The sequence below is a fragment of the Mirounga leonina genome, unplaced genomic scaffold, assembly GCF_011800145.1.
Source record: "Mirounga leonina isolate KUSES-001 unplaced genomic scaffold, KU_Mleo_1.0 Mir_201, whole genome shotgun sequence".
Lineage (NCBI taxonomy): Eukaryota > Metazoa > Chordata > Mammalia > Carnivora > Phocidae > Mirounga > Mirounga leonina.
In genome coordinates, this window is record NW_023270504.1 from 4394795 (window position 1) to 4413948 (window position 19154).

The 19154-nt window shown below is 41.7% G+C and overlaps 1 protein-coding gene across 11 annotated transcripts in view; it reads left to right on the forward strand.

Moving 5' to 3' along the window:
• Positions 1-438: 438 nt before the first annotated feature.
• Positions 439-19154, forward strand: part of CAPRIN2 (caprin family member 2) — a 47149-nt gene continuing 28433 nt past the window's right edge. For 6 of the 11 annotated variants that reach the window (XM_035027968.1, XM_035027975.1, XM_035027969.1 and 3 more), the window contains exons 1-4: positions 550-631; positions 1773-2038; positions 3988-4050; positions 15500-15586. In XM_035027968.1, the coding sequence (XP_034883859.1) occupies positions 1787-2038; positions 3988-4050; positions 15500-15586 (402 nt within the window). In that variant the 5' untranslated portion in view covers positions 550-631; positions 1773-1786. Of the gene's footprint in view, positions 632-744; positions 1007-1772; positions 2039-3987; positions 4051-15499; positions 15587-19154 lie in introns of those variants that run through there. The other 5 variants (XM_035027977.1, XM_035027973.1, XM_035027974.1 and 2 more) reach the window with 3 other exon arrangements.

Genomic DNA, 19154 nt, shown 5'->3' on the forward strand with positions numbered 1-19154 from the left:
AGAATGCGCACCTGAACCCCAGAGGCTCAAGCTCGTTTCACCGCTAATTCCACAAAGGGCGCGCTGCCCTCTTCTGACGATCGAAATCACCTGTTCAAGGTCGCACATCCACTAGTTACCCGCGCGCAATCAGCAAGGTCGGGCAGGGCTGCTGGGTGTGCGGCCCCGTTGACTCTCGGCGACACACCGGGCCCACCTGGGGCCCCGCAATCGGCGCCATCGCGGGGAGAACGCGCCCTCTCGCGACCGATTTCCCGTCGCAGCCCGGCCTGGAACAAACGCCCTCCGGGGCCGAGACCCGCGGTGCGGCGGCAGAGGGGACTGGGGCACCGGAAGGAGGCGGTGCCGGGGCGGCCCGAGGCTGCGCGTGCGGGCGGGTGGGGGCGGGGGGCGCCCATATAAGCCCCGCGCGGCGGAAAGGGCGGGCCTGGGCGAGAGCGGCTTAGTCGGCGGAGGGCCGGGCGCCGCAGACGCCGCCTGCGAGCACAGGGAGGGGAGAGGGAGGCGGCGGGGGGAGGAGGCGCAAGTGCGGGGAGGCGCCAGTCCCCCTCCGCAGCTCTCCTGGCTCCCGCCGGCTTTCGAAGGCGGGCCCGGGCTGCGGCAGCGGCAGCGGCCTCGGCGGCCTGCGGAGGTGAAGCCGAGCTGCGGCGGCCTGGGTCGGCGCGGCGTGGGGAGGCTGCCCACCCGATGAGGGTGGGCAGGGCTGGGTGGCCGCGGCGGCGGCGAGGTGGAAGGGCGGCCCGGCAGCCTCGGGGCGGGGCGGTCGAGGGCAGGTGGCCTGTGCGTTTTCTTCCAGGTCGGCCTCCCCAGGGGCAGCTGCAGAAGGGGCCCCAGCCTGGTGCCTTGGCGTCCGGAAGGCTTGTGGGAGGGGCGCGGGTCGGTGCCCTCGGGGCGCTGAAGTGGCCGCCCCGTGGAGGCGACTCTCGCGCTGGCCCTGCGGGGGCTGAGGATCAGCGCTGGCCTGCGTGGGGCCTGTTATGCCCTTGCTTCGGGGGTGCTCCGTAAGGTGATGCGCGGGGGGGAAGGGGGTGCGAGGACCACCTTCCAGGGCGGTGTCGGGCTCGCGAAGATGAGCCTTTAAACTGGTGTGGTGTGAATGGTTACGGTTTAGTCTAAACGGAACAGAAAACCAACTCGGGGCGCATGCAAGTACCTCGCTACAAATGTCCAGTAGTGACGGACTTGCCTTGTAGGCCCCAGACCAAGCGAAGGGAAGTTAGGGGTCTTGTTCAAGAAGCTACTCTTTACTTAGTGAATGAGGCTCTAAAAGAATTTGGTGTTCGGGATTTTCTCTTAAATGGCGTTGTTTATGATTGGGTTTGGGGCTAGTGGTGAGGGATAATGTAGAGAGGTTTGAAAGGCTGCCTTAAGATCCTAATGGGGAGAGCTTATTTTTTTGTGTGTCATCATTTGACCATAGAAATTATTCAGAATGTGGATTGCCCTTAGGAGAAGAGAGGAGCTCTGAAGCCATTGCCTGATTAGCAGTTCTCCCTCTGTGGAAAGTTGAATTTCTGGAAACATCCCCCGTATTGTAGATTTTGCCTACGTAAAGGCGCTAGTGCTTGGTACTAATCACCTTAAAAGTAGTGAAATGGAAGCACAGTACCTAAAGCATAGCTGGGTTTTGAGCTCACTTCTGTGGAAGAGAATTTTGAGGGAGTAGGTCTAGACTTCTCAAGGAAGTTAAAGCTTCCGTGTATTCCTCTACTCTGAATTTACTTTTATATCCGACTCTTTTTTTTTTTTTTTTTTTTTTTTCCTTCCTTCAGCTTCATCTGTTTCAATGGTGCAACTCTCTTCATCTCCTTTTGGTTACCAGTCACCTTCAGGCCGTTCAGAGGAGGGAAGAGAGGGGAATATGAAGTCAGCCAAGCCCCAAGTGAACCACAATCAGCATGGGGAAAGCCAGCGGGCCATGAGCCCCTTGCAGTCTACTCTCAGTTCTGCTGCCTCTCCTTCCCAAGCATATGAGACATATATTGATAATGGACTCATATGCCTTAAACACAAAATTAGAAACATCGAGAAAAAGAAGGTAACTTTCTCCCCCTCCCATCCCTGTATATGGACCATCTTTAATTAAAGGGTCAGGGAACTGACATTTTTACTTTTCTGTCAGGGCTCATAGGTATTCTTTCCTAAAAGATGTAACCTTGGGATTTAGCTGGCTGGAAACATATGAGCAGGTTAAATATTAGGTATATTAAACATTTTCTGTTTGATATTTCAGCATAACTAAATACAAATATTCTTCATAGTAAAATTATTACGTATGCTACTGTTGAAATACTTGAAGAGGTAGCAAGCTCAGGTCAGATTAATTCCTTGAGTGTAGTATCAGTGTTTCCTGATTTTTTTTTTAGCTTGTTTTCCTTGTGACTTTCTGCAGCAGTGTTGCAGTATAGCTCCTGCGGTCTTTGGAAGCTTCAGTGATGATAGAGCCAGGAAACGCTTTAGCACCGATTTTTGTGTTGCTAGGTGATCGTTTAAGACTGGCAGGTGAAAGCATTGTGGAAAGCCTTATGAAGAGACGCCTTATAATCAGCCTAACGTTACAGTAAATGCTGATGTAAAGCTCCTACTCATTGCTCATTTCCTGAGTCATGTAGCCTGTGAAACAGTAGTGCATGTTGCTTTGTTGTGTCAGGATTCTCTTGCCTGTGACAGTGAGGTGAGTGAGTGACTGTCTGGACCTGGGAACTCCTGCATATTTTTATTCTATGACCTAGTTAAACCTTAGGGAAGTTGCTTTTAATGGAGGAGTGTGAAGAGATGGAGTCTAGTTGACTCTGTGTTGTCGCCCCGCCCACCCAGGTAGTGAAGATAGTGAAGAAAGGCCAGTTATTAGTAGCTTCTCTGTGGCCCTAGCTCTCACCAGTTGTCTTTTGTTGTCTTTTGAATGCATGCAGTTAGGCAGTTGATCACAAGTGTGATAAGGTGAGTGTGCCTGGGTCAGCACAAATTTCCTGCCACTATGGGAAACTAGTAAAAAGCAGGATTCATTCAAAGCAGGATCTGTTGATGGAGACTAATGTCTTCCTCCCCAGGCAGAGGAACTACATGAATACATGTATTTATACTCTCTAGCTTAACTATAGTACTTCTTTAATTTTGAATACTTAATCTGATCAGTACCAATGCTTTTGTTTCAAGCTTCTGGGAAAGCACTTTAAAGCTATAAAGCCAATATGGGAGGAGCCTAAATACTGCTTTTAGAATACCATAGTGGGTCATGTCATTACGGGGACAATAAATGCAAATTGTCATGTATTTACTGAAATATCAAATTTAATGTGAAAAAACCTTTAAGTATTAATGCTAGAGAAAATACCTTATACCTTTTACATTTCTATACTTCCATTAAGAAGTTTGCTATTGGACAAATGCCACATAATTCAACAGGTAACTAATAGTTTAAGCATGAGGTTGGAGCAGGATTTCTCAGCCTAAATGCTACTGACATTTTGTGCCAGATAATTCTTTGTTGGTTGGGGGAAGGGCTATCCTCTGCACTGTAGGATGATTAGCAGCATCCCTGGCTTCTATGCACAAGATGCCAGTAGCACTCTTCACCACCTTCCCATCCTCCCAAGTAGTGACAACCAAAAATAATCTCTAGACATTGCCATAGATCCCTGAGGGTCAGAATTGCCCCTGGTTGAGCACCACTGGGTTAAGGGCATATGATTGACTAGTTAAGTCCCTATGTGTTAAGTAGTCTGATAATAAATAGAGGCCATGAAGAGAAAAGAGTTTTATTACTGCTTAACTTCGTTCTAATACCAGACTAATGTTGATTGTAATATTTTTTTCCCTGACTGGACCTTAACCTACAGTTGCTGCTTGCCTTATAGTAAACTGGTATTCTTACAGATTAATAGCTTACTTCAAGAACTTTGTTTTCATAAGAGGCACTCTGTTACTTAGTTTATTTCTTCAGAATTTTATATCAGACTATAGTAGATACAAGTTTCTCTTTTGTAGCTCAAACTGGAAGACTACAAGGATCGCCTGAAAAATGGGGAGCAACTTAATCCAGACCAGTTGGTAAGTGGTTTATGATCCTTTGGTCACACTTGCTGTTTTTTTTTTTTTTCTTAATAAAACTCTAGATGGGTTTGATGAGACCAAAGATTTGATAAGACCAATGAAGAAAATCCACTGGATTTTTCAAAAGACTGTCGTCTTCACCTATGAGATCTTATAGATTTCTTTTGCTCTAGCAGATGGTATGGATGGGGTGTGGGTTGTTACATTTAAGAGTGAAAATGTAGACCATCGCCAAGAGTTAACATATGGATTTAAATTAAACTTTCGCTAGGGTGGACTGAAGAAGAAGTTGGAGGGAAGACTAGCTTTCCACTGCTCACTGATTTATTCTAAACTGGTCATCTTTCTGCTCTAAAATGTCAAAGTATTTATTCTAGCTTGCCTAGGTTTTCCCCTTTTGCTTCCCCTTAATCCCTTTTGTGTTTTCTCCCTACCATTCTTTCCTAGATTGCCATGTCACCTCTCAGGAGGCATGTTTATCTGGCCTTTTTCTTTTTTAAACCTTACAATAAAAGAGTATTTGCAACTTTTAAAAATACTGTCTATGGTATACCTGGTAACTAAGTTTTATCTAATGTGGTGAAAGAGTTTTTGCAATATGGAAATAAAAGTGCTTTATTGATGTTTGCCTGATCACATGTCTTGGCTAAGAAGGGACAAAATTAAGTTATTTGGTCTAGTCTGTAGATCTGTTGTCTTTATCTTTTTTAACTAAGATTTTTAGTTGTGATTCACAGATACTGGCATTCAAGGTCCTTTCCCTTGCCATATTGACTCCTCTTCACTGACCTAGAATTTTTGTGATGTAGTAAATTATAATTTTGCTGAGGCACAGATTTGAATTGTGTGAGCTCTGAGAATGATGTGCTCACATAGCTGGTGAGAGGACTTAGCTGGACATCCAGCATTTCAACATAGCTTTGTTTTCAAGTAGTCATGGGTATGTTCAATAATTTTTAAGGTGATAATACTCTTCTTTGTGTAAATACCCTTGAAAGAAGTGTTCTGTTATAGTAGTATGTGATTTTTGGGAAATAGGGGGTTAGGGGTGGGGAAGTTGGTGGTTCTCATGGTAGCTGTCTAGGAAATAAATGTCTAGGACAAGCTATATTTCTGACTTCCAGCCAGGCAGACTCTAATCTCAGTCTTTCATTACTGTCTTCATAACTCTTATTTCTATAGTATTCACTTCGTTTTTTTTTTTTTATAGTACTTTTTTTTTTTTTTTTTAAAGATTTTTATTTGTCAGAGAGAGAGAGGGAGCGGGCATTCACAAGCAGGGGGAGTGGCAGGCAGAGGGAGAAGCAGACTCTCCACTGAGCAGGGAGCCTGATGTGGGACTCGATCCTAGGACTGTGGGATCATGACCTGAGCTGAAGGCAGACGTTCAACCGACTGAGCCACCCAGGCGTCCCTATAGTATTCACTTTGAATTCTTGAGTTAAATGCTGACAACTGCCAAATTTACATTGACAATAGATAAGTCCTCAAAACCTTAGGTTCCTATGTTCAATTGCCTATTCGACATCTCCTGACTTCACTGTGCCCCCCAAAACCTGTTCCTCCTCTAATCTTGGTGATGTCAGTTAATGGCTGGAGGAGTTAGAAGGATGGAGTTGGCCAAAAACCTTGGAGAATTTCTCATCTTTCTTCTGATACCACACATCTAGCCCATTAGCAAGGTCAGTTCTACCTTCAAGGTAAATCTGGAAACTGGCCCTTTCTCAAATTCCGCTTCTGCCATCCTGGTCCAAGACGCATCATCTTTCATCTACATTACTGTAATAGCTTCCTCACAGGTTTTTCTACTTCTCTTTTCTCCAAGCCTGTTCTTGACATGGTAGCTTCAGTAATCCTGTTCAGATGCAAGTCAGTTGGACATTCCTCTGTTAAGTCTCCATTGGTTCCCATCATGGTGGCAAAATGTCCTTACTGTGGCTGACAAAGTCCTATAAAAGATGCTCCCTATTTCCTTGCACATCTTTATTACATTTCCTGCGCTTCCATCCCTTGCTAACTTTGTTCCAGCTACACTGGCCTTCTTGCTGTTCCTCACACAAGCCAGGCACGCTTCAGCTTTGCACATGCTGTTTCTAGTGCCTGGGATGCTTTTTCCCCAGGTGTCTAAATGGCTCAGTTTTCAACCTCCTTCAGCTTTTTATTTTGAAGGTCATCTCGGTAAGGCTTTGTCCTGACAACGCTGTACCTCCATTCCCCCATTCAAACTCCTTAGCCCTTTGCCTTGCTTTCATTTCTTTTTTTTTTTTTTTAAAGATTTCATTTATTTATTTGAGAGAGAAAACGAGCTCTTGAGTAGGGGGGAGGGTAGAGGGAAAGGGAGAGAGACTCTCAAGCCAGCTCTGCATGCACTTGAGTTCAGAGCCTACTCAGGACTCCATCCCATGACCCTGAGATTATGACCTGACTCAAAATCAAGAGTCAGATGCTTAACCGACTGGGCCACCCAGGCGCCCTGCCTTGCTTCTCTGACCAGCTGTAAAGTTTATTTTGTTACTCTTTCTCTTAAAATGTCAGTTCCATTAAAGTGGAGATTCTGTCTGTTGCTGTTTTCCTAGTACTTAGGATAGTTTAGAGCATGTAGTAGACATGTAAAATATTTATTACATATAGATTTACTAAATATGAAGTGAATGTTACATGTTTTTAAATACAATTAAGCATATAGTTTGTGGTACTTTTGAGAATAATCTCATACAAGCAATGTATATTTGAGGTAGAAATTTAGAAAATGCAGATAAATGGGAAGAAAAAGTCTATAATCCGACCCCTCAGAACCATCATCAGTAGTGTAGTATTTAATTAAAAAACTCTTTTTTGTTTGTGAGTAAAGCGATAGAAGTTTATTAAGTGAAGATACAGAAAGCTCTCAAAGAGTGGGAGGGGTCCTGACAGGGTTGCGAACTTGGGCCTTTAGGGTAGGTCTTTTGTAGAAAGCTAATGGGGGAACTTAGGGAACCTAAATCCTTTTAACATCTCTATTGATAACACCTTGAATGGCTTACTTCCTTTTTAGGGGCTGATTATTCTTTGTTGGTCACAGGTGATTATCATAAAGACACCCACCCCACATGACCACACCTAGGGCAGGGTGGTCCGATTTGTCCCCTTATCTCTGGTTTCCCCACACCTCTACATTTTTGGGGATTTCTGTGAGCCTGATCACATAGCCCCCTATCTGTCTCTCCCTGCCTAGCCCCGCCTGTCCCTTACTCATTCCTCCCTCTGGAATAGTAACCCTAACTGCTGTTAGGGAATGGGATGATGAGCCCTCTGGCTGCTTCCTGCTGAAATGGGGCAGTGGGCTGTGTAGCAGTTAGAATCTCTCCAGGGGTCGGTCCAGGGGCTTGTGGTATGGCGCCAGGGGGTCATGATGGGCAGCAAACGGTACACGCATCAGCACATGCAAAAGGATGAACGCAAAGTATTAGGCCCCAAATTATGGTCCTGTGCCTTAGATAAGATCCCCAATTAACCAATTTTGTCAAATAAATTAGTGGCTATCTTGATCTTATTTAATTGATCACAGATGTCATTTATTAACTAAGTTTATTTTTTAAAGTTGGTAATTCACATAGTTCAGAAATTAGGAGATATTTTATTACTGTTTTTTTTAAAGATTTTGAGAGAGTGCACGCAAGCATGAGCAGTGGGGAAGGGCAGAGGGAGAGGGAGAAGCAGGCTTCCCGCTGAGCCGGGAGCCCGATGAAGGGCTGATCCCAGGACCCTGAGATTACGACCAGAGCTGAAGGCAGATGCCTGACTGAGCCACCCTGGTGCCTCAGAAATTAGGAGATATTTTATTTTTTATTTTTATTTTTTAAAAAGATTATTTATTTATTTATTTGACAGAGAGAGAGAGCGAGAACAAGAGCACAAGTAGGGGGAGTAGGAGAGGGAGAAGCAGGCTTCCCGCCTAGCAGGGAGCCCAATATGGGGCTCGATCCCAGGATTCTGGGATCATGACCTGAGCCGAAGGCAGATGCTTAACGACTGAGCCACCCAGGCGCCCCAGGAAATATTTTAAAAGACAGTTTTTTGGGGGGCACCTGGGTGGCTCGAGTCATTAAGCATTTGCCTTCGGCTCAGGTCATGATCACGGGGTCCTGGGATCGAGCCCCGCATCGGGCTCCCTGCTCAGCGGGAAGCCTGCTCTCCCTCTCCCATTCCCCCTGCTTGTATTCTCTCTTGCTGTGTCTCTCTGCCAAATAAAGAAAATCTTAAAAAAAAAAAAGTTTTGGGCGCCTGGGTGGCTCAGTTGGTTAAGCGACTGCCTTCGGCTCAGGTCATGATCCTGGAGTCCCTGGATCGGGTCCCGCATCGGGCTCCCTGCTCGACGGGGTGCCTGCTTCTCCCTCTGACCCTCCCCCCTCTCATGTGCTCTCTCTCATTCTCTCTGTCTCAAATAAATAAATAAAATCTTAAAAAAAAAAAAAAGTTTTTCTTTTCACCCTGTCCTTCCTCTGTTCACTTATCTTACAAAGTACAGTAGTCCCCTCCGTCTGTGGTTTTGCTTTCCCTGGTTTCAATTAACCTGTGGTCAGCCTAGGTCTGGAAGTAGAAGATCCTCTACCATTCCCTGTGCTTGTGCTCTGTTTCTCTCTCTCTGTCAAATAAATCTTTAAAAAAAAAAAAAAGGGTCAATAGTAGCCTAACACTTTCAGAGTGCCTACGGCCTTCAGCTCACTTCATCTCATCATGCAGGCATTTCATCAGCTCACATCATCATAAGAAGGGTGACTGCGGTACAGTGAGATATTTTGCAAGACCACATTCATAAAACCTTCATTACGGTATATTGTTATAATTGTTACATTTTACTGTCAATCTTTTTACTGTGCCTAATTTATAAATTAAACTTCATCGTAGGGATGTGTGTATAGGGAAGGAAAAAACAGTATTATTATACGGTTCAATACTATCTGGTTTCAGGCATTTCCTGGAGTCTTGGAACACATTCCCGGTGGATAAGGGGGAACTACTGGAATGATCGCTAGTAGGTTCTTAGGTATCTGTCCAGAGTATCTTTAAGTCTCTATAAGCAAGCAAATACTCTTCCCTGCCTTCTCTTCCTCCATTTTCTATACAGTTTAGCTTAGCTATAGATATATTTGGGGCCTTTATTCTTGTCCCTTCCTTTTTTTAATTTTTAAACTATTTTTTTTTACTTTAAGATTTTATTATTTGACAGAGACAGCAAGAGAGGAACACAGTAGAGGGAGAAGCAGGCTCCCCACTGAGCAGGGAGACCAATGCGTGGCTTAATCCCAGGACCCTGAGATCATGACCTGAGCTAAAGGCAGACGCTTAAGGACTGAGCCACCCAGGCGCCCCTCTTTTTTTTTTTTCTTTTTTGAAATTGATTAGCTTTTTTTTCTTTTGGAGTCAACTTCTCAAAACTTTGAAAATCACTTAATTTCATCCAGTTTAAAAATTTATTTGCATAGATTGAGGCAAAGTAATTTTTGGTAAAAGTTTTTTATTTCTAATTTTGTGTGGTTCTGTATTTTCACTTTTAATTAGCTAGTTTTTTTTTTTTAAGCTAGGTTCTTGGTTTATTTTAGTTTTTCTCTTCTACTGCTTTTATCTTTCTGCTTTCCTTTGGTTTATTTGCTTCATTTTCTAAATTTGAATTGAGTGCTTAGTTCATTTGTTTCCTTTTTCCCTCGTTGGTATGCATTTAAGGATGTGAATTTTCCTTCAAGCACTGCTTTAGCTATAAATTGGATACTGTATTTTCAATATTGTAGGCTAGAAATTTTGTAATTTCAGTTTGTATTTCTTCTTTAACCCAATATATATATATATTTTTAAATTTATTTATTTATTTTTTTTAAAGATTTTATTTATTTATTTGACAGAGAAAGACACAGCGAGAGAGGGAACACAAACGGGGAGTGGGAGAGGGAGAAGCAGACTCCCTGCCGAGCAGGGAGCCCGATGCGGGACTCGATCCAGGGACTCCAGGATCATGACCTGAGCCGAAGGCAGTCGCTTAACCAACTGAGCCACCCAGGCACCCAACCCAATATATATTTTTAATATTGTAAATAAAGCTTTCTGTGATCGGCATGGCTATTATAACCTCTTTTTAGTAACTTTGAGGTAACTTGTCAAGACTAAGCTAAAGACTGACTAAAGATTTCATTAAGATTTTTAGCATAAACCTAGAGTTTTCCTTTGAAACAGTGAGAAGTTTGTCTTTTTTTTTTTTAATTAAGATTTTATTTATTTGACAGAGACAGCGAGAGAGGGAATACAAGCAGGGGGACTGGGAGAGGGAGAAGCAGGCTCCCTGCTGAGCAGGGAGGCTGATGCGGGGCTCTATCCCAGAACCCTGGGATCATGCACGACCTGAGCCCAAGGCAGGTGCTTAACGACTGAGCCACCCAGGTGCCCCATGAGAAGTTTCTTTTTAAGATTTTATTTAAGACAGAGTGTGCATGTGCGCATGAGTTGGGGGGGAGCAGAAGCAGACTCCCTGCTGAGCAAGGAGCCCCATGTGGGATTCAGTCCCAGGACCGTGGGATCATGAGCTGAAGGCAGCAACTTAACTGACTGAGCCACCCAGGTACCTCATTGAGAGGATTGTCTTAATGAGGTTTTTTAGAGTCCCACTTATAACTTCAGTATCTATTTTGGTTCAGCTCTGGATTTGAAATGGAGAAGTGAGATTCAAGTGAGTGCTTGAGCAAGTGGCAAGGGGCACTTTCAGTTTCCTTGAAGTTTTTATTTTTAAAGAATTAGGATTTGGTATCCATCTCTAGTTGCTAAACTCTGACCCTATGTTATATTTAATGCATAATGCAAAACTCATTAAATAATATGGAATCTTTTGTGCTTTGTAGTCCCACAGCAGTTGGCCTAGTCAAGGCACACCACCCAAATGTTACGTAGGCTTTTCCTAATTAATATCCTTGTCTTGAGACCTTCCTTTTCAGTTCACCAGTCCTACTCCCGCTAGTGTTCTTTTTTTTTTGAAACCAAAATCTCAGTATATAATTCTGTTTAAAATTTTTAAAATTCTGGTCAGAATCTTTAGCATATTTGAGGCTGTAATCATGTTCTGAACTGCATTTTATTATTTCAACAATAATACATTAAGTATTTACGCTGGGAGGTTCGGTGCTTAATGTAAGGGTTATAACCTAAGGGGCAAATGTGATCCTTGTCCTCATGGATAATAGTGTGGTGGGAAATAAGTAAATACAAATGTGATGGATGTTAGGGAAAAGTACAGAGTGATGATGGATTATAATGAGGAATCTAACCTAGTTTGGAGAATTGAGGACAGCTTCCTTGAGAAAGAAGTGCTTTAGTTAAGACTTCAAAAAATGAATAGGACTTAGCAAGTTAAAATGGGAAAGGAGGAAGAAGAGCAGGCTAGGCTAGGCAGATGCTAGACTGTGTTAAGGGCCTGAGTAGGAAAAGAATGTTTTTAAAAGAGTCCTTCTAGGAAACTGGAAAGAAAGCCAGTATGGATAGAGTAATGTAGTTAGAGGGGGAAAGCCACAAAAACATCTTTGTTTGCCATTTAAAGACTTTGTGCTTTTTCTTAAGGTTATCAGAAGTGATACAGATAGGTTTTAAGCAGAGCATGACTATAGATTTATAATGAAAGAAAATCACTTTGTAGGGTGAGTAATGGTTTGGAGATGTTAAGTGTTGATGTAAGGAGACAAGATAAGTGTTGGCTATAGTCTAGGTTAGTGGTTATAGGTGCCTTGCTGGTACCAAGTTAGCAGCAGAGGGGTTTGAGTAAAGTAGCTGGATTTGAGAGGTAGAATTAACATAGCTTGGTGACAGGATGTAGAGGGAAGAGCTAAGAATGGTTTCCAGGTTTCTGGCTTGAAACTTGGATGGATGGCAAAACCATTTATTGGGCCTGAAAACACTGGGGGAGAATAAGGTTTTGGGAGGATAGGATAAAGAGCTCAATTTTGGACCATTTCAATGTGCCTGTGAAACATAAGGGGTGATATGTAGTAAGTATTTTAAGATACAGGTCTGGAGTACAGAGAAGTTTATAGTCTACAGATACCTCATCTCTGGATGGCTGCTAATTGAAACCATGAGAAAAGATGAGACTATCTTGGGTGAGAATATAGAAAGGAGAAAAGCCTAGGAATTTTGATATTTGATGTTTGAACTTTTGATATTTGATGTTTGAATAATAAAGACTAAAAATACCGTGAACTTAGGGTCAGGCATCATTTTGAATGATTTATAAGTATGAAATCATTTGAATTGCCCAACATCTCTCTGATATAGGTCCTATTTATTTCATAAATGTTAAAAACTGAGGTGAGAGGTTAATGGAAAAATTTTACTGGTAAACTAACAGCTGGAGAAATGGGAGAAGAATGGAAGTTCGTGTTATTAAAAACAAAGATGTTTGTAGAGCCAGAGGATGGCTTCATCTTGAAGTCTTCTGAGAAGTAAACCAAAAGGAGAGCTATAAAAGATCCATGGGTTTGAAAGATGGTATTGACATTGCTGATTTCAGCCAGGATAGTTATGGTGGAATGGTGGAAACGGAATCCAGGTTGATAAGGGCTGAAGAGGAAATGGAGACTGTGTAGACATTTTTGAAATTTTTCTGAGACTGGAAGGAGGTGGTTGCCAAAAAGGGATTTTTTGTTTTTCTAATTTAGGCGGGGGGTGGGGGGAACCTGAACTTTTTAAATGCTGGTTTAAGCATTGACAGAGAGGGAGAAACTCAAGATTTTTAAATGGGAATCAGAGTTAAAATTTCTTTTGAAAGCATAATTGAAAAGGATCCAGGGCACAGGTAGAAGAAGGATATCTCCTCTAAACAAAGGGAGGAAGAAAGGCTGGATCCACATTGGATAATGGGAAGTTGAGGTAGTAGTTCCCATTTGATGCTGCTTTTCTTGAATCAAAGTTAATACCATTTGGGGGTAAATATGGGAGGGGGGTTATTCCCTTCTGGTTTACATACCTCTGAGGGCTGTATACTATGATTGTATTGTCTGCAATCTTGGTTCTATAGTCGGAAAGCCTCTTTACCTTTTTTTTTTTTTTAAGATTTTATTTATTTGACAGAGACAGCAAGAGAGGGAACACAAGCAGGGGGAGTGGGAGAAGGAGAAGCAGGCCTCCCGCTTAGCGGAGAGCCCGATGTAGGGCTTGATCCCAGGACCCTGGGATCATGACCTGAGCTGAAGGCAGATGCTCAACGACTGAGCCACCCAGGTGCCCCAAAGAAATAAAATCTTAAGAAAAGATTTAGTATTACCAGACTATTTTTAAAACAGCTTTTTGAAGTATCATGTACATAAAATTAACCCATTTTAAGTGTATGTCAATGATTTATAGCAAAAATTTGTAGAGTTAAGCAATTTCCAGGACAATCCAGTTTTCAAACATTTCTGTAACCCTCCAAGTTCCTTTTTGTGTTCTCATTTGCTTTCTAGCTCTATAAGTTTGTCTTTTAGGATATTTCATATAAGATAGTCTTTCCCATGTGGCTTCTTTGACCTAGCATTATGTTTTTGAGGTTCACCCTTGGTATAGCATGTATCAGTAATTCATTTCCTTTTATTGCTGACGAGCATTCCTTTGAATGGTTATACCACATTATGTTTATCCATTTACCAGTTGCTGGATGTTTGGATTGTTTTTATTTGGGGCTATAATGAATAATGTTGCTATAGAAATTTGCATGTAAGTCTATGTGGACATACGTTTTCATTACTTTTGGGTAGATAACTAGAAGAATACTATATTACTTCAATTATGAAGACTTTAGTTTTTTTAATTATGAAGACTTTAAAATATATCTATGTGGTTAGACAATTTTCCCATCTTCTGTTTCATATTATTCTTCCATATAGAATTAAAGTCCCATTAAAAAATCTACACTTAAAAAAAAAATCTACACTTTTTCTTTTCTTTTTTTTTTTTTTTAAAGATTTTATTTATTTGCCAGGGAGAGCGAGAGAGCACAGCAGGGGGAGCAGGCAGAGGGAGAGGGAGAAGCAGGCTTCCCGCTGAGCAGGGACTCGATCCCAGGATACTGGGATCATGACCTGAGCTGAAGGCAGAGTCTTGACTGACTGAGCCACCCAGGTGTCCCTACACTTTTTCTAATTACCAACTTTTTTCACCAGTGAAATCCTTTTGTTGTTGTTGTTGATCTATGAAATACTAAAAAAAACTCCATTAAATTTACAGTATTTCTCTTTTTTTTCTTTTTTTAAAAAGATTTTATTTATTTATTTGACAGAGAGAGACACAGTGAGAGAGGGAACACAAGCAGGGGGAGTGGGAGAGGGAGAAGCAGGCCTCCTGCTGAGCAAGGGAGCCTGATGCGGAGCTCGATCCCAGGACCCTGGGATCATGACCTGAGCCCAAAGGCAGGCGCTTAATGACTGAGCCACTCAGGCGCCCCATATTTACAGTATTTCTTTACAATACTTAATTTTGCCTGTTAAGGTAATTATTGACAAATCTTTTCTATCATAGAATAAATTTTTTTCTTGAAAGACTATTTGAGAGAGGGAGAGTGCCTGCATGTGGGGAGGGGTAGAGGGAATCAGTAAGCTAAGCAGATTCCCTGCTGAGCATGGAGCCCAACATGGGGCTTAATCCCATGATCCATGAGATTACGACCTGAGCCAAAACCGAGAGTTGGATGCTCAGCTGACTGAGCCACCCAGGCACCAGAGATTTCTTGAAGTTGCTTATTCATCTGTGTGATCCTCACTGTGCTTCTTGTGTACTGTATTTGAGTAGTGAATGAATATTGACAGAGGAATTCTGTTGGCTTATTGCTCTTAAAAACAATAGGTCTCTGTTTATAGACAGGAATTCAGCTGTTGTTATGGCTCAGATTTCTAGTATAAAAATGAATTTTTATATTTTTTAATTTTTAGATTTTTTTTTTTTAGGGGGGGCGAGGGGCAGAGGGAGAGCGAGAATCTCAAGCAGGGTCTCAATCTTGACAACCCTGAGGTCATGACCTGAGCCGAAACCAAGAGTCAGACACTTAAACTGACTGAGCCACCTAGGTGCGCCTAAAGATTGAATTTTTAAATTTAACTTTATATAACTTGTATTAAATGCTCTATCTCCCTCCTACTCTTTTTTTTTTTTTTAAAGATTTTATTTATTTATTTGACAGAGAGCGAGAGAGGGAACACAAAGAGGGGGAGTGGGAGAGGGAGAAGCAGGCTTCCTGCCGAGCAGGGAGCCCGACACGGGGCTCGATCTCAGGACCCCGAAGGCAGACGCTTAATGACTGAGCCACCCAGGAGCCCGGCCCTCCTACTTTTTTGACTACGTATAGTAAATGACTAGTTAATAAAATTTGAAGTCTTCTCTATTATTTTTATAGGAACACTTATTCTGACATATTTGTACTTAGAAGTTAACAGAATTGATGTTTTCTTATCCTATTTGGTAGGAAGCAGTGGAGAAATATGAAGAAGTACTACATAACTTAGAATTTGCCAAGGAACTTCAGAAGACCTTTTCTGGACTGAGCCAAGATGTGAGTATGTTTGCTTTTTCTGAAACCACTTTATTGATCTTGAGGAAAATATTAGTGTCCATTAATGATGTTCAGTTACCATCATCTAATTCCTGCTGATACTTTATTGGGGTTGACAATAGCTAATGAAGAATTAGTGTTTTCAGATTTCTGGAGTCTCAAGAAAACACAAATGGTATCTGAATATGAGGTACCGTGATAAAGTATTCTCTAAATGTGTATTCACTGTGGAGTTATAGCAGTCATTGAGAAGGGGATACATTTATGAAGATTTTATTTTTTTAAAGCAGTCCTTTTTAAATTTATTTTATTTTTTAGAAATGGGGAGAGGGAGAGGGAGGGGCAGGGGAAGAGAGAGAATCTTAAAGCAGGCTCCACGCCCAGCACAGAGCCTGACACAGGGCTTGATCTCACAACCTGGAGATCAAAGTTGTGAGGTCAAGACCTGAGCCGAAGTCAAGAGGTGGACACTTAACCGACTGAGCCACCCAGGCACTCCTATGAGAGAGATTTTAGAATACAGGTTTATAAATTTATATAGCATAGGCTTGTAAATTTAGCATTATTTAACATATTAGGAGACAGAATTGGTAAACTTTTTCTTGAGACCATGATAGTTATTACCAGGAAGATTTGTGATTGTTGTTAGAGTTAAGTCTGGTTTCATAGCTTGTTAGATTTTCTGTTGGCAGTTGAAACTTTTATCTCTGACAGATTTAGTTAGTAATTAATATGACACTTTAAGCATTCATTAATGAAGTATTCTTTGCTGCTTTACAGTTGTGTTAAAAGGCCTATAAAGATCATGTTTTAATAATTAAGGAAATTTTTTTGTAAATTCATTTCTGGGGTGGGGAGCATGCTTTCTAAGATAGTGTCTTTCACTTTTTGGATTTTTTTTTTTTTAAGATTTTATATATTTGATTTTTTTAAAAATAAATTTTATTTTATTTATTTTTAAACGATTTTATTTATTTGACAGAGATCACAAGTAGGCAGACAGGCAGGGAGAGGGAGAGGCAGGCTCCCTGGTGGGGCTCGAACCCAGGACGCTGGGGTCATGACCCCAGCCAAAGGCAGACGTCTAACTGACTGAGCCACTCACGCGCCCCTATATATTTATTTGAGAGAGACAGCATGAGCAGGGTGAGGGGCAGAGGGAGAGAAATAAGCAGACTCCCCACAGAGTGCGGAGTCTGATGTGGGGCTTGACCCCCAGGACCCTGAGATCATGACCTGAGCCGAAGTCAGCCACTTAACTGACTGAGCCACCCAAGCGCTCCTGGATATTTTCTTCTTTTATGGTGAACTAAAATTCTCGTTTCCATTCCTCTGGCATCAAAAAAACCTCCCCAAACAAAAAAAGCCAACGTACCATTTCTAGACTGAAGACATCTACCATCTTAATCCTTGTAATATCGTTGCTCTCTCTGGATGTTTGACTTAATTAACTCTTAAAAGGTAGTGTGTAAATCTAAAATAGCCTAATATAGAGCCATTACCTTCTGTTTTCTGGATAATTCTATTAATGCAAGTTTAAGATTCGGGCGCCTGGGTGGCTCCATTGGTCGAGCAACTGACTCAAACTCTCAGGGTCATGAGTTCAAGCCCCATGTTGGGGGTGGAGCCTACTTAAAAAAAAAAGTCCAAGATATTAGTTCTTTTTGCCAACCATAGCATATTTTAACTCAAGTTTACTCATTTATAACTTAATTTTAGTAGTTTCTGTGAATTCCATAGTAACTTAAATTTGTAGGCCATTTTAGATATACTTTTAAATCAAGTTATTTCTTTTTTTTTTTTTTAAAGATTTTATTTATTTATCTGACAGAGAGAGACCCAGCGAGAGAGGGAACACAAGCAGGGGGAGTGGGAGAGGGAGAAGCAGGCTTCCCGCCGAGCAGGGAGCCTGATGTGGGGCTCGATCCCAGGACCACGGGATCATGACCTGAGCCAAAGGCAGACGTTTAACAGCTGAGCCACCCAGGCGCCCCTCAAGTTTTTTCTTATACATGTATGATTACCCCTCCCATGTTAGATTTATTTAATTTTGACCCACTTTACTATAAAAAGTATTTCATATCTTTACTCTGGTTGGATGTTTGGAAGTACACATCTATAATACTTAAAATTTTCTATTAGCTCTCTTAACTCAGTTATTTGATAATTTTAGTTTTTTATTCAAGTGTTTATTTTTTCAAAGTATGTTTTTCTTTTTAGGTTTTTTTTATTTTTTAAAATTTTATTTTTTAAAAAGATTTATTTATTTGACAGCGAGAGCAGGAACATAAGCAGGGGGAGCAGCAGAGGGAGAGGGAGAAGCAGACTCCCTGCTGAGCAAGGAGCCTGATGTGGGGCTCAATCCCAGGACCCTGGGATCATGACCTGAGCCGAAGGCAGACGCTTAATGACTGAGCCACCCAGGTGCCCCTTTTTAGGTTTTTTTTTAAACACCTTCCGTGTGCCAGGTACTTATGTAAAGTCACTTGATTTTTACAGCAATTCAGGAAATAGATGCATATATAGTGCCATTTTACAGATAAGAAATCTGATGCTCAGAACAAGAGGAACTTCTTCAAAATCGTATTGCCAGTAAGTGGTAGAGTGGGTGTAGGGCCCTAACTATTTTTTGCTCCTAAAAACCTTGTTCTTTATACAAGGATATAGTATCTTTCTATTTACATGTTCTTCTGCTCTTGTCTAGAGGTAGTTACCAGTTAACCTCATTGGTTATTTTTTCTCACTTATACCGTGGATTTACTTTCACTTTAGGTGAGGTGTTAAAGTACTTTGGGACATGCCTTCATGAATCAAGACCCCAAAGGTGCTTGCCAGTTACCTTCCAACATAGTAATTTTTGGACTTTTACTAAAGTTTCTTTTGTCAAACCTCTTGAGAGTCAGTTTTGCATTGTATAACATTTCTTTCCCTTCAAACTAGTTGGAAGCCTTTCTCTTCTTCCCAGCTGTATCTCTGTCTTCATGACATGAGCTCTGTCCTGGTGGGGATTTATCATTCTACGAGGGATCAGAAGATTTTATTATTCAATATGATTTATTGATAGTGGTTTATTTCATGTCTTCTTCCTTCTTTACAAATCAGTCCTCAGCTGAAAGAAGAGAAGAAAATGTAACCTGACTTCTTAGTTTCTACATAAATAAGGAGAAATATGCTATTGTCAGTAGTTTTCTGATTATGATGTAAGAAACAACTAATTTTCTTACTTGATCGATTCAACAAATATTTGAGGTCCTGTCATCTGTCAGGTTCTATGCTGGGCACTAGTGATACATATTGGTAAACAACAGAGATATATAGTCCCTGTCATCAGAGAGCTGAAACCTAATGGAGATGCAGGTACATAAAAAGGTAACCATTTAATGTAATAGGTATTTGAGTAGGGGAAGTTCAGGGTATCCTGAATCCATAAGAACATCTACTCCAGCCTTGGGAATGGCTAACAAGAGTTCTGAGGTAATCATGGGATAGAAACTTGAAGATGCCCTCAGCATCAGTTGCCTTTCCTTGTACCATCATGAAACTGTCCCAAGAGAATCCCACTGTCTTG